This window comes from Cervus elaphus, chromosome 23 (genome assembly GCF_910594005.1).
Source record: "Cervus elaphus chromosome 23, mCerEla1.1, whole genome shotgun sequence".
NCBI lineage: Eukaryota > Metazoa > Chordata > Mammalia > Artiodactyla > Cervidae > Cervus > Cervus elaphus.
The window spans coordinates 42624163-42639222 of record NC_057837.1 but is presented as its reverse complement, the minus strand read 5'-3'; the positions used below and the strand labels follow the sequence as shown (position 1 = coordinate 42639222).

At 51.5% G+C, this 15060-nt stretch overlaps 1 protein-coding gene across 1 annotated transcript; it reads left to right on the top strand.

Moving 5' to 3' along the window:
• Positions 1–6527: 6527 nt before the first annotated feature.
• On the top strand, positions 6528–14769 carry VSX1 (visual system homeobox 1). The gene is made up of 5 exons (XM_043884240.1): positions 6528–6984; positions 9313–9391; positions 9960–10083; positions 12196–12376; positions 13682–14769. The coding sequence occupies exons 1-5, from the start codon at positions 6561–6563 to the stop codon at positions 13969–13971; spliced, it is 1098 nt and encodes a 365-aa protein (XP_043740175.1). The 5' UTR covers positions 6528–6560; the 3' UTR covers positions 13972–14769.
• The last annotated feature ends 291 nt before the right edge of the window (positions 14770–15060 follow it).

Sequence of the window (15060 nt, the reverse complement as noted above, 5' to 3'; positions counted from 1 at the left end):
TGAAGTGAACCGACTGTCCAGGAGTGGGTTCCCTCTCCCACAAAGCAGGCCCTGAGACAGGGACGGGGTGAACTAGTTCATCTGGAAGGTAAAACGAGTCAGTCCTGATGAGGGGCAGGACACAGAGAAGGCTCTGATACTGAGTGGGGTTTGTGGGTCCTCTCCTGATCAGGCCCTTGGGACAACTGTGCGGAGCCCATTTCAGCCCCCAGGGACAAGGATGCTGGGGTATTTGCCCACCAATTCCCAATCACCCTTGGAGGGTGGCTGCTGGGGGCTTACCTCCCCAGGCCCCCAGGCCTGGCTGCTGCACTCCTGGGGCCTGTGAACATCGTCAAGCAGAGGGGTGGGTTGATGGGAAAGACAGCAGACAGTGCCAGCTTGGGCATCTCATAAGGGGGCCAGGTAAAGCGCAGTAAACCAGCAGGCAAAGGAGTGATTACAGTTGTGGGGGGTGCCTTGTGGGGAGCAGGCAGGAGCGAGCGCAGTGGAGGAAGGAGGACCTCCTTCTGGTGGGAGACGCTGTGTCCAACAGGGAACTTGCAGCCCCACCTCCCTGGGAGAATCCTTCTCACCCTGGCCAAGAGTGACTACATGTGAGTCAGGATGGTGATCGTGTGTTCAGTCACTGACAACGGGCTAACAAGATGCTATTTACTATTAGGTTTCTCAATTGCCAGTAGATGACCGAATGCTTGACACCGGAAAGTCACCCACAGCTCCCACCTGCCGTTAGTGACCTCTCCCCATAACCTTTTGGCTGACATGGCCAATGTCATGCCTCCCCCACCCCATGTCCAAGGAACACACCTGTTTCCATCTGCTGGTCCCTATCCCCCTGTGGAGGCCACGCAGATGTTTCTGGAGTCTCTGCTCAGGGATTCCTCGATCCGTGTTGGGTGCTGTGTTGTCTCCTGAGTTCTACTGACCTGGGATTCCTGAGGGAGCAGATGGGACTTGAAGAGTGTGGCCATGAGCTGTTTTGAGGGGCTGAAGTGAGGGAGGAGCTAAGGGGGTGGGGATGAAGAGGAAAGAGGACAGACATGGGAGGAGTCAGGGCAGAGAGAAGGGAAATACAGTTCTAGGGGGCCAAAGGGTTACCTGGGTCCCTACCTGGGGTTTCCCTGTTAACCTCAGGACCTAAAGAGAAGAGCTGGAGCATGGGCACCGGAGCCTCCTGCAGAAACCTGCCTGACTCTGTCAGCTTGGTTCCTGGGGGAGCAGCTCCCCTGGAAGGGGCGTGGCCCTCCATTGCCTAGTCCTGGGCCCTTGGGGAAGGGGAGGTGGGAGGTTAGTGGTTGACGAAATCACATGGTGGCCTTGGGGCTGTGGGATGCTTTACTCTCAGGACTCTTTCCAGGGTTCCCCCTAGTCCTTCAGTCCACACAACCCCAGCCCTCTCTGGGGTCACATGGCTTCACATAATGATTGGCAGGTGAGGAAGTTTCAGAAACCAGGAGAAAGAAGATGTTTACTTCACATCTGTCTTCGAAAGTAAACCAAAGGCAGCCATGAAGGATGGATTGAAGGTGTGTGTCCAGAAGGGACAAAAGCCTTTGAAAATGATGTCCTAAATGCATATTTGATGATACACAAAGCCGTGATCTATGTTAAGTAATAAGGCACATTATAAGTGAATTAACAGATGAGGGAAAAAAAAAAAAGAAATCCGCCTCGAGCCCATGGCAGCAGGCACTGACAGCACCTGGAGCAATGCAAGATTAAGGGCTTCACAGGACACTAAAGACAAGGCCAATGCTAAAGCTCAGATAAGTGTAGGGAATCCCTGACATTGTCATGTTCCACATCGTGACTTAGCTGCTTCCAGTGTGACAGTCAGGTTTGGGTCCAGGCCTCTCTACTCCCCGCCAGCCTCATTACAGTTCTGCCCAGTTTTCTCAACCACAAAATGGGGATAATAATAGACCTCGCTTATTAGGGTTATCACCAGTATTAAATTAATTGACATGAGTCAAGCACTTAGCACAGCACCTGGCCCAGAAGAGGTTTTTCTAGCTGGAGGAAGGGAATCTGGGAAGGACTCAGCCAGAGGAACCCTTTGGCCAGGGCTTCCATGGCAGGGTCACAAGAGCTGTGGAATAAAGATGGATTTCTGGGGCAAGGGGAGGGGCACAGAGAAGGTGGGGGAGATGCCAGAGGTGGAAGCCCAGTGCCCAAGACAGGGCTCTTGGATGCAAACCACATCCAGCCAATTCATGCTCCAGAGAAATTTACAGGATGGCATCACTGTTTTCTTTTTCTCCAGACTAATGGAAGGTTGGAGAAAAAGAGTAGGGCCATGGCAGGCCAGGCCAAATTATGCAGGGAACAGTGAGGGGGCACCAGGGAGTGCAGAGAAGTCACTGGGTACTCACCACTGCTGCTGCACAAAACCCAGAGTGGACTCTGAGCCCCTGGACAAGCGTTTATCTGGGAGGAGACTTCAGGCAACACCGGTAGGGGAGTGTGACAGTGAGATGGAGTGAGTCTCTAGAAGCAGAGCTACAAACCTGGCCTGGATGCATGAGCTTTATGGAGGGAGGTGGAATTCAGTAGTGAGGGGACCAGACAGGAGGGAAAGGGTGGACATGGATGAACACTTGGGTCCAGTTAAGCCTTGGCCTGACCTGTGAGTGGAGAGGGGTTTGAAGCAGAGATAGCTCTGCAGAGTCGTTTCTCTGAGAGCAAGGGGGCAGCCTTGTACCACTGTCATTTCAGTCCATCATCCACTGTTTATGTGGGTGTGCCTGTGGGTGGTGTGGCTCGGATTAGAGGATTTTGTCAGCACAATGTGGTTCTCCTGACTAGGGGCAAGAGCCTGCACTGGAGTGCGGTGTGGGGTGTGGGGCTGGGTGGTGTAGGGTGGGAGAGGTTCAAGAGCTCTGGAAAGGGCCAACCACAGCACTTAGGAAGAAAGCAATTTGGGATGTGATAATTAGTGACAAGGGGTTCCCCTAGGGTTCCCAGGGGTTCCTGGGTACCCAGGTGCCCAGTGGGTAAAGAATCTGCCTGCAATGCAGGAAATGCAGGCAGACTTCAGTTCCATGTCTGGATGGGGAAGATTCCCTGGAGGAGGACATGACAACTCACTCCAGCAGTATTGCCTGGAGAATTCCAGGGACAAAGCCAAGTGGGCTATAGTCCACGTGGTCGCAAAGAGTCAGACACGACTGAAGCGACTGACCATGCACAATTAGTGATAACTGGTGCAGACTCAGCTGGGGGCTTCTGGGAGGCCTGAGTTATCCCACCCAACACCTGGGGCGGTGTTTATACTCCGACTCCTGCTATCTTTGGTCCTGGACTTCTCAGGGCATGTCACCCCTTGGTATTTCTGGCCAGCAGACTCTGGAGATCAGAGAAAGCCCGCAGGCAAAGATGTGGGGCCTGGGCACTGCAGCCTGTGGAACTGCAGGCTGCAGGCAGAATGGTCAGGGCACCAATGTGAAGAGGACAAAGAGCCTCACTACAACAGCCCTTAAAGGCGACCAAAAAAAAAAAAAAAAAAAGAAAGAAAGAAAGAAAAAGCCACGAAGAAGGAGGAGACAGAGGCGGGAGGAAAATTCAGAGGCGCAGAGCCCTAGGACATCTTGGCGTAGATACATAGAGATGCTCTTTATTCCCGCAGTGCGAATCCCACTCCTAGCGCAGCTGCGCTTTATACTAGCAGCCTGGTGAGGGGGCGGCTCCCCAAAGCCTGAGACTGGTTTCCCTGAGCCACTGACATCCGGGCCAGCCTCTCGGCCTGGTGTGGGCAGGAGCCGGGACGCCTCCAGGCAGGCGGAGAGAGGGAAGTGGAGCGCACATTGGTGGTTGGCCACAGACAGCGGCTGGAAACCTTCCCTGGAAAATAATGAGCGGAGAAACCTTTACTGATTAGTTAAATCCTAGATAATCCTGGTTGATGAAGGCAGACCCGGACCCCTTAACGGATTTAGGGTTTCAAAAACTGACTTGAGGGGGGTGGGTGACCCGGGCGGGGACGATGGAGCGGGCTCCGGCTCTGTCCTCAGATTCGTCTATGTTGGGAGGGGGCTGGGAGGCGCTTCCCTTCCACCGTTCCCCAATGCTGTCGCCCAACACTATCTGGACTCGAGGCACCCGCCAGGGCGCCGGGGGACAGTGCAATGTGAGTGGGCTCAGGGCCGGCTCACTCCCTCCACGTCTCCTGAAACCCTGGGCGCACTTCCCTCACTGCGCCGACTTTGAGCGGAGCGCTAGACCCGATACCCAGGGGCTGTGGCCCTAGCCGACCCACGGTCCCACGCAACGCCTGCGGGTGGGCGTAGGGGCGCAGATTAGCGTGGCGGGGTGGGGACGATTCTCACACGAGAGGGGGCAGTGAGATTGCCCGCCCCCGCAGCGCCCCCGCAGCCACCAGGCGGCGGAAAGGAAGGCGCCCGGGGCTCAGCTCTCGGTTCATCCTGGTCCCGCCCGCGAGCGCCTTCCTGTAGGTGGGGCCGGAGCGGGCGGCAGTGACTATTCCGTTCAGGAGTTGCAAGATCTCCTTATAACTCCCACCCCGGGTCTTTCCTCTGTTTCACTTTACTTTCTCGATTTCTCTCTGCGTGTCAGGTGTGAGCGGGTTAAATACACCTCAGTTTCTCTCATCTGCAAAATGGGTTTTGTAATATCCTTCCTAAGGGGTTGGAAACCAGTGTGCTGTTGGCACTCAGCGGCGGTCGAAATTGGGCTCCTTTCGGCCGGCCTTTTGGTACCCCGGGAGTCCCTGGCCATCTATTCGAGGCCTGCTCTGGTAGGGACTAGGGGACAGAAACTTCGAGACCACGGCCCAGGCCAGCGGGTGCAGTCGGCCCTCCAACCTGCAGACAGGGCGCACACACGTCAGCCTCTGAGACCAGCCCCTGAGAAGGCCCCAGGATCGGCCACCTCAAGGCCGGTTGTCCCACCTTCCTGCCCAGGATGTTTGCAGTTGTGTGCATCTTTAGCAGTCTTCTTGACTGCGGCCCCAAATCCTGATTTACGAACTCCTGCTCTGCCGGGCGGAGAGCCAGAACATCGTGGTTGGATCTTGTACCCCAACAGTTTCCCCTAAACCCAGAGATAAATTTGGGAAGAAATTCCTGGCAGAGCCCAAAACGACGCTGGTCCCTAAAGCCGCCCCCAGCCCCGAGCGACTCAAATGACAATTATCCTAAAGGAAAGTTATGGTTTTGCTAATCTCAGGAACAGCTTGCGAGGGGGGAGATTTGGGTCTTCTTTTAATAATGAAAAGTTAATGCGCAGCCTCTTGTAATTATCTTTATCGGAAGCCCCTCACTTAATCCTGAGGTTTGCTGGGGACCCACCCGGGTGCTCAGGCTTTGCCGGATTCAGCTCCAGCTCCGGATCCTTCTCGGCTCCGGCTAGTCCCGGCTCCGGCTCGGCTCGGCTCGAGCTCGGGCTCGGCTCGGGCTTCGCCGCGGGGTGTGCGCAGAGACCCACCGGGCGCCCACGCTACTCTGGGAGAGCTGCCGCACCCCTCGCTGAGCGCCCACCCGCCGCTCGCCCTCTCAAGGGCTGTACTGAGAGGTTCGGCTTCCCGGATCCCGGGTTTGAGAAGGATGGGATCCGAGCAATTCGGGTTGGGTAGGCTCGGATTTTCCGAGTGGGAACCAGGAGAGGTTTACCCACGTGCTGCGTTTCGAGACAGCTTTAACAAATACGGGCGCTTCACGTGAAAATCAGGCTTTCTTCGAAAAATTGTAAAATCTGATAATAATTTGCTAGCTTCTGTGTGGGGTGGGTCCCAGTAGACACGCCCTATTTTCCAACTTACCTTCCCCATTTAGGTCTCGCCAGATAATATACTGGTACATACTTATAATTTAAAAATTCACTGTTCATCTGAAATTTCTATTTCACTGGACCTCCTGTAATGCAATTTGCTAAACGTGGCGCCCTTGCCCTGGCCCGGCCAGCCCGTTCAGGACTGTCTCTACTTCTTCAACTCTCGTGAATTTTGCGACCCGGGACAGTCCGGCCGCTAGAGCGCTGGGGTGGGTTTGGCTGAAGATGGAGTAGGCACGGATTAAATAAATGTTTTCCACTCCTTTCCCCTTGGGGATTTTCAGGGAAGGCCTTGGCTCAGGCGGTGGCATTGGAGGGCTGGCGGGGTTCATACTGGCGGTAGTGGGGAGAGTGTGGCTGGGAACGGAGTCTTGGTCTTAATGGGCGACTGGGTGCGGGCTCCGCGCCGGGCCCTCACCGGGGAATCCACCGGGAAGGGGAGAGAAGACTCCGAAGGAATCTGGAACTTTCGGCGTTTAGAGGTTTAGGGAGGGGACGACTCGCGCCGAGAACCGGGGTGGGCTTGGTAGGGGGGACGACTGGAGAGGAGAGAGGAGAGGGTGCTGATGGAGGGGACCGCAGCTGGGAGGGCGGCGACCGAAGGGAGGGGGGCAGGTGGCGTCCCCATGTCGCGGGGTCCCGGGCGTGACGCGTCCGCGCCGCGCTGATTGGAGCCCTCCAGGCGCCCGATTGTATAAAGCGCCCTCAGAGCTGCGCCCCCTCCGCGAAAGTGACGGACGAGAGGGTCCAGCCTTGCCGCGGGAGAAGCCATGACCGGCCGAGACGCGCTTTCCGACGGGCGTGCCAGAAGCAGGGCGCTGGTGCCCGGAGGCCCGCCCACCGGCTCGCGCCCCCGGGGCTTCGCCATCACCGACCTGCTGGGCCTGGAGGCCGAGCTGCCCGCACCTGCGGGCCCGGGGCCGGGATCTGGGTGCGAAGGCCCGGCAACCGTGCCCCGCGCCGGCCCAGGGCTCGGAGGCTCCTGCCCTGCACGCGGAGCCCTTCCGCTGGGCCTCGGCCTCCTCTGCGGCTTCGGCGCGCAGCCCCCTGCGGCCGCCCGGGCACCCTGCCTGCTCCTCGCCGACGTGCCCTTCCTGCCGCCCGAGGGGCCTGAGCCCCCCGCCCCGCGGGTCCCCGGCCGCCCACCGCCCCTGGCCGCCCGCCAGAAACGCAGCGAGAGCGTGTCGACGTCCGGTAAGGAGGCCAGCCCGCGCCCCTACTATCTCTTCCCTCGGCTCGGGTGGGTAGAGTGACACTCTGGCGCCGTGTCGGGCCCCACCCCAGCCCCCCAGATCTGCAGAAATGGGGACCCCAGAGCGTAGCCGTGCCGGGAAGCTCATTCTCGCACCCGCACCCTCTACCCTCTCCACCCCCACCCCCAGCCTCTCCTCAGGGCTTGGTCGCCGCCAACCCGCGGACACCACCACCCGATCCGGACCCGTCCTGGGGTCTCAGCGACCCAACCTCCGGGGGACACTTTCCGCCACGCGGGGCTCGGCCTCTGGGTGCCGCAGGGGTCAGGAAACCTGGGTGGGCCTGCCTCTTTCATCAGCGGCACGGAACCCGGTACCCAACGGCTCCAGGAGGGATTAGACGAATTGATTGACGGATTGACAGGCCCTTGACTAAGCGCGGGGCGGAGGCCTGGATCTGTCCTCCTCCAGGTGCTGAAGAGTGAGTCTGGGCACCCCGCTTCTCCCCTACTCTACGCACCGGGGAAGCGAGCTCGCCCGTCTTACAGCAGCTGTGCCCAGATCCTCAGAGAAGTCGGCATGGACTGTGGGGGAAAGCAGAGAGCAGTGGAAATCGACAAAGACAGGGCGGAGAAGTCGAGAGGTTTGGGGCGTGGGGGAAGAGAACGGAGAATTTCAGAAGAGTTACAGGGAGAACAGCTATGTGATAGTAGACCGCAGAGCTGAGCATCCAGGCGGCTGAATGCAGAAACTGCGCTGGTCTCCACTGCTGATTAAAGGAAGCAGGTGCAGTCAGCAGACACCCACTCTGACAGGACTTTATTTCATGAGTGTCTACTAGGTGCCAAGTTGCTTCCGTCCTCTCCGGCTCTTTGAGACCTGATGGACTGTAGCCCGCCAGGCTCCTCTGTCCATGGGATTCTCCAGGCAGGAATACTGGAGTGAGTTGCCATGCCCTCCTCCAGGGGATCTTCCGGACCCAGGGATGGAACATACATCCCTTGTGTCTCCTGCATTGGCAGGGGGGGTTCATTACCACCAGTATCTAGCAAATAACCTCCCCCTTCCTAAAAATGCAGGAACTGATTTCATACTGTGGATTTTTTTCCCTGTGAGGACCCGTAAAGCTAAGGCAAAATACAACCACATCCTAGCCTGTGAGGGTATTTCTCAAGACCAAGACCAATACTGTCCTGTGGAAACACCATGTGACTGTGAGTGTAATGAAAATTTCTTAGAGCCACAATAAAAAGGAAAAATAAATAGGTGAAACAGATTTAAATACTATGTCTCATTTAATCCAATAGCTACAAAATATTGTCATTTTATGTGTAATCAATTTAAGAGTTATTAATATTTTACTCTGGGGGGGTCTATTGTCTTCAGTTCATTGGATATTTCACGCTCACAGCTGGTCTCAATTTAGACTGGCCACATTTCAGGGCTCCATAACCTTATGTATCTAATGGTATCAGATTGGACAGCACAGATAGTATAATATCATAATCCAATTTTCTGGTGAACTCATTGATGTAGGAGTAAAACTGATATTATTTTACTACTTTTGCCTTTGTTAATTTACATTTAGTATTTTGAAACATATATGCTTTTTAACAACAAACCTGACCATAGTTTGGTCTTCTAAACTTTCTTTCAGCCTAAATCTTCACTATAATGGATTTCAAAAGATAAAGCATAGGGGAGTGTGTTCTTAAAATTTTTGACACACATCTGTGAATCATCTGGGCACCCTTGCCAAGAATGAGTTTCCCAGGTCCCACTTTCAGAGATTTGAAATCAGTACAGCAGGGCAGGGGCCAGCTCTGAGGAGGGTTTTGATGTCACAAACCTCAGTCCTCACCTTGAGAATGGTTGGCACAATGGCTAAGATAAGGAATGTGAGATGGAAGCAGAAGGAAGTGTATGAATTTGGAAGCTGAAGGGAACAGGAAATGCAATTAGTGTTCAAGTAGCTTAAGCTTCACACACATCTGGGGTTTGAATCCCAACTTAACTGTTGACAACCTTTGTGATCTTGGACAAGTTAATCTCTCTGTGTGCCTTGGTTTCCTCCTCTATAAAAAGAGGATAATAATAGCAGCTGTCATGGAGTTTTTTTTAATTTATGAAGAATAACGTTGATATGCATGTGCAGTTGGCTAAGCGTAGCACTTGGAATACGTCATCAGATGTGAAAACTGTGATCTTGTCTCGTTAAATATTCACATCCCCGACAAGTTCATAGCTTCAATCCTCAAATTAAAATCCAGATGGCAAAATGAAAAATGTGCTCACCTCTAAAGTCCTCTTCCTCTCCTTGTGCTAACAGATGAGGACAGCCCTCCTGAAGACAGGAGTGACCGGAAGGCGTCCTTGGCCCCCAGCAAGAGGAAGAAGAGGAGGCACAGGTACTAAGATCCCACATGGCATTCCCCACCCCACCTTCCTTGAGACTCTGTGCCTGAGAAGGTCTGGTCCTGCCTTGGGGCAGCATGGGAAAAGACACAGTAGCCATCTGGGAATGTAACTGTGCCATTCCTGGGGGCTGCAGGTCAGCCTTTGTAGCATTTTATTAATGATGATGATTATTATTTTAAAAAGTTTTTTGCCACACCATGTGGGATCTTGGTTCCTCAATCAGGAATGGAACTGCCTGCATTGGAAGCAGAGTCTTAACCACAAGACTGCCAGAGCATTTTGAGCGCAGCATTATTAGACCCTGGAGCATTTTGAAGACACGATTTTGTGGGCCCTTAAAATAGGTCTTCTTAAAATGAGCTGGTGGAATTTATTGAGGAGAAAAAAAAGGACCTAAAGAGCTCTGTTTTGCTTGAACCAAACTGTGGACTTCCCAGAGGCTACTCATTTGGAGGTGGGGTGCCCAGCTCTCATGAGGTGGGGAGCAGGCACGGGGTCCTCTGAGGCTGGGAAGCCTGGCCGCCTCCTGTGGTCATGTGCCCATGTGCCTCCCTGCAGGACCGTTTTCACCACCCACCAACTGGAAGAGCTGGAGAAGGCCTTCAGTGAGGCCCACTACCCTGATGTGTATGCCCGGGAAATGCTGGCGGTGAAGACTGAACTCCCCGAAGACCGAATACAGGTGCAGGGGCCCCCTCTCCTCCCAAAGGCACCCAGAGACCACGTTGTTCTCACACGCAGCGAGTCAGCCCACAGCCACCTCGAAACAGCCCCTCCATCCACAAACTGAGGGTCATTTAGATGCCAGAGTCTCCCTTTGTGTTCGTTTAGACAGGATGACCCCTGTAGCCTTCCAGCCTTTTTACCTTTTATTAAATCATTCTTAGAGTTTGTGGTGGACAGGGAGGCCTGGCGTGCTGTGATTCATGGAGTTGCAAAGAGTCGGACACGACTGAGCGACTGAACTGAACTGAAATCATTCTTAAAAATTGTACAATTTGTACCACATGTAGAAATTATATAAAGATATCAATGAAAAAAAATGACTATCCATCCATGGCAGACCCTCAAAAAACCAGTGTAAGTAGCTGATGAGGACTTTCTGCACACCAGCTCCCCGCCATATACACACTTGACCCTGAAATATCACACTCACACAGAAGACTGGTCTTTGTCTTCATGTTAAGCCATCCTATGTGCTGAGAGCACATCTTCTCCAAGTCAGAAGACATGCCACTCACTCCTTTTTTTAAGTTTTATTTTAATTAAAAATATATTTATTTTAATTGGAGGATAATTACAATACTGTGGTAGTTTTTGCTATACATTGACATGAATCAGCCCCCATTCTGAAGCCCCCTCCCACCTCCCTTCCCACCCCATCCCTCTGGGTTGTCCCAGAGCACTGGCTTTGGGTGCCCTACTTCATGCATCAAACTTACACTCGTCATTTATTTTACATATGATAATGTACATGTTTCAGTGTTATTCTCTTATATCATCCCACCCTCACCTTCTTCCACATAGTCCAGTAGTCTGTTCTTTATATCTGTGTCTCTTTCGCTGCCTTGCATATAGGATCATTGTTACCATCTTTCTAGATTTCATATATACATGTTAATATACTGTATTGGTGTTTTTCTTTCTGACTTACTTCACTTTGTATAATAGGCTCCAGTTTCATTCACCTCATTAGAACTGACTCAAATGCATTCTTTTATATAGCTGAGTAATATTTCATTGTGTATATGTACCACAACTTCCTTACCCATTCGTCTGCTGATGGACATCTAGGTTGCTTCCATGTTGTAGCTATTGGAAACAGTGCTGCAGTGAACATTGGGGTACGTGTGTCTCTTTCAATTCTGGTTTCCTTGGTGTGTATGTGCAGCAGTGGGATTGCTGGGTCATATGGCAGTTCTATTTCCAGTCTTTTAAGGAATCTCCACACTGTTCTCCATAGTGGCTGTACTAGTTTGCATTCCCACCAACAGTGTAAGAGGGTTCCCTTTTCTCCATACCCTCTCCAGCATTTATTGTTTGTAGACTTTTTGATGGTGGCCATTCTGACCGGCATGAGATGATACCTCATTGTGGTTTTGATTTGCATTTCTCTGATAACGAGCGATGTTGTTTTCATGTGTTTATTAGCCATCTGTATGTCTTCTTTGGAGAAATGTCTGTTTAGTTCTTTGGCCCACTTTTTGATTGGGTTGTTTGTTTTTCTAGTTTTGAGCTGCATGAGCTGCTTGTATATTTTGGAGATTAGTTCTTTGTCAGTTGTTTCATTTGCTATTATCTTCTCCCATTCTGAAGGTTGCCTTTTTACCTTGCTTATAGTTTCTGTCATTGTGCAAAATCTTTTACATTTAATTAGGTCCCTTTTGTTTATTTTTGTTTTTATTTCCATTACTCTGGGAGGTGGGTCATAGAAGATCTTGCTGTGATTTATGTCAGAGTCACTCACTCTTTTTAAACAATATCTGACATTAATCTTTTGTTAAGATAAAGCAATACAACAACTGAGGTTATAAGGGACCATTGCTCGGTGAACATTCCCATCAGAGTAAAAACTGGCTTCTTTGCGCAGTGTGGGATGCTCTGATTTTGTCTTGTCATCCTTGACTCCATGGAAACTTCGGTGGAAATTGATCCGGATCACCTAGCACTACCAGCCCTGTGAACTGTGATACCAGGTGCTCCCAGAGAGGGTAGCTGGTCCTTGCACCCCTCTGTGCTGGGTGGGGGGTCTCCTCCTATAAGCCTCTCTGCTTCCCCTCCCACCTCAATCTAGGTCTGGTTTCAAAACCGGCGGGCCAAGTGGCGGAAGCGAGAGAAGCGCTGGGGCGGCAGCAGCGTGATGGCCGAGTACGGGCTCTACGGGGCGATGGTGCGCCACTGCATCCCTCTGCCGGACTCTGTCCTGGGCTCTGGGGAGGGCGGCCTGCTGGGCTCCTGCGCACCTTGGCTCCTGGGTAAGGAAGAGGGCCTTGCGGCCATGCCGCTTGGGCGATGTTCGGGGTCCCTACGCCTGGAAGGCCACTGCCAAGCCAAGCAGTGTAAATTTACTCCTGTTTTTAATTAATTACGAGGCCTGGACTCTGATCGGTTGCCTTATTTTTCATTGGAACTGTGTAGGCAGTGTGTGGACAGGTCCAGTCAGGCCCTGGTTCTCTAAGTGGAATGATACATGTTCATTACGTGAAATATGTATTTCCAATGTTGAGTGCTGTCAGCCACACAGTTCAGAGCTCATGGCAACAGGAAGCAAGATGGTGCAGGCAGTGAACCTACAGGCTGTTAACCGCATGCACCCTGGACTGTGGAGGTCTAGTTCTCTGTCCCGGTTCAGCCGATAATAACCTGCGACGTAGCTGTTCTGTCCCCTAGTTTTTGTGCTAGAACAGTCTGCTCTGTTGGGGTTCAAGCTTTGAGGCTGGACGTTCTGAGAAGCTGGCATCCTTACTGGTCTGTTGGCTATTACCGGAGAACCACGGGCTTGGAGAAATGAGTTATAGACAGCATCCAGGCAAATTAGGTGGAGAAAAAAACAAGGCAGAAAGTTAGGATTGGGGGATGCTCTCAGGGGGCCAATTTTAGGCTGCGGAGGAGGAGGGTTTTTGTTCAGCAAAACTTTTTTGAACCCCTACCCACCTGAAACTATGCTGGGACTGGAGATATCAAGTCATCTTTGCCCTCAAGGACTGGAGAGCTTGAGAGGGAATTCTGGGCAGGTCACCCGGCCCACCCTTCTGAGCTTACATGAGCAGGTGGGGTGAGCTTACTGAGTCTACAGGTCTGCGGCCTTACAGGAAAGTGGGCCTCGGGTTGCCAGACACCTGACTTTTTGAGAGAAGCTGGACATCTGGCTTTTGATGTAAATCTCTTGGTTTTAAAATCTTGCCAACAAACTTTAAAATAAAAATTTAAAAACCACCATGTCATCCAAATAAGGCATTTGCCCTGGCTGTGCCCAGTGTTGAGAGTTACAACAAACCCTAATGTTGAGAGTTACCTACAAGACTCTCCGGTAGGCCCCAGACAGGCACCAGCAACGGAAATCCTAATGGGATTTAGAGAGCAATGACAAGGAAAAAATTTACTTAATTGCTATATTTAAAGACTGGAGAAGGAAATGGCAACCCACTCCAGTATTCTTGCCTGGAGAATCCCATTGACAGAGGAGCCTGGAAGGCTATAGTCACAGAGTCAGACACGACTGAGTGACTAAGCACATATTTAAAGATATCTGTTTTTATTTAATTTTTATTTTTTGCCAGGGATGCATAAAAAGTCTGCAGGGACGATAAGGAAAGCAGAATGTGAAGAAAAGCTGGCAGCACTCTGGGGCTCTGAGCACCTCAAGGAAAGTTCTAGCCCCTGTCAGGCGGGACCCCAGAGGGGCTTGGAGGAAGGCAGTCCTGTGAGCAGTGTGGAAGACGTGGTCATTGATCTCTCCAGCTCCACACGCCAGGAGACTGAGAGAGTGCAGCAGGGGGCCGGGGCCCAAGGACGTCCAGACTCAGAGGGGCTAGAGGGGCTCCAACCTGGGAAGGAGGGGGCCTTATGAAACCACAGGCCTCTACTCCCAACACGCAAAGGCTGGAAATGTGCGCATTCCTCACCAGCATTTTTCAAAAGACAAACGTTGTCCAAGACAATGCTCTCAGCTGGATTTTCTCCTTCCTGTGTCAGGATAAAATGCAATGTCACTTGCTTTAAGAAGACAAATGGTGACTCTTGGAACATTCCACTGCATTCTAGAATGGAAATCACTCCTTGAAGGCACGTGAATCAATTAATTAGATCTAAAACTTTCATTCTCTTCTATAGGTAGAACTTGAGGAGGGAGGATTCCAAGCCCCAAACGCATTCTCACTGCCAGACATCCTGAGGTTTGGTTCAGTAGACTATGTAGATTCATAGGCTAAGTATGCTGTCCTTACTGAATCAAAAAATACAGAAGTATTTAATCGACAGAGAATCATATATCTTCATAAACAGTGAAGACCTTGTGCAGCCCACATATGAATGAAATATGATATTCTTACCTTGAACTTGGCTTTAGACATTTCCATTTTTTTCTTAGACAATGATTCTGTGTCCCTCTGAGTGTCATTTGATTGGGTCTGTGTATCTTGGAACACTTTCTCCAAGGAAGCCCTCTCTCCCTTCCCTTCTGATACAGCAGGGGACCATTTCTGAACAACTGTTAAATATCTATAAACAGGTTTTAAGGTCAGATCAGGCTTCTCGGTTTGTTAAAATTTATGTTTGAGAGCACTTTAGAGACTTGATTTCATGAATGTTTCCTTGCCTCTATTTCCTTCTTTTATTTATTATTTAAAAATAAACGTTTTGTGGTTTGCTTGGTTCTCTGCACCCCCTCTGTCCACATGTTCATCTAGTGCCACCCTGACCAAAGGCATCCCCATTTCCTGCCCCAAACTTTATGCCTGAAGCCTTCATGCCTGGCTGCAGCTCTTACCCTATGTTGCTCTGTAAACTCCTATAGGGCAGTGGCTGTGTCTAACTCCTTTTTTTTTTTAAAAAAGGAAAACTTTTTATATTGAAGTATACCCAATTAACAATGTTGTAATAGTTCCAGGTACACAGCAGAGGGACTCAACCATATATTATACATGTATCCATTCTCCCC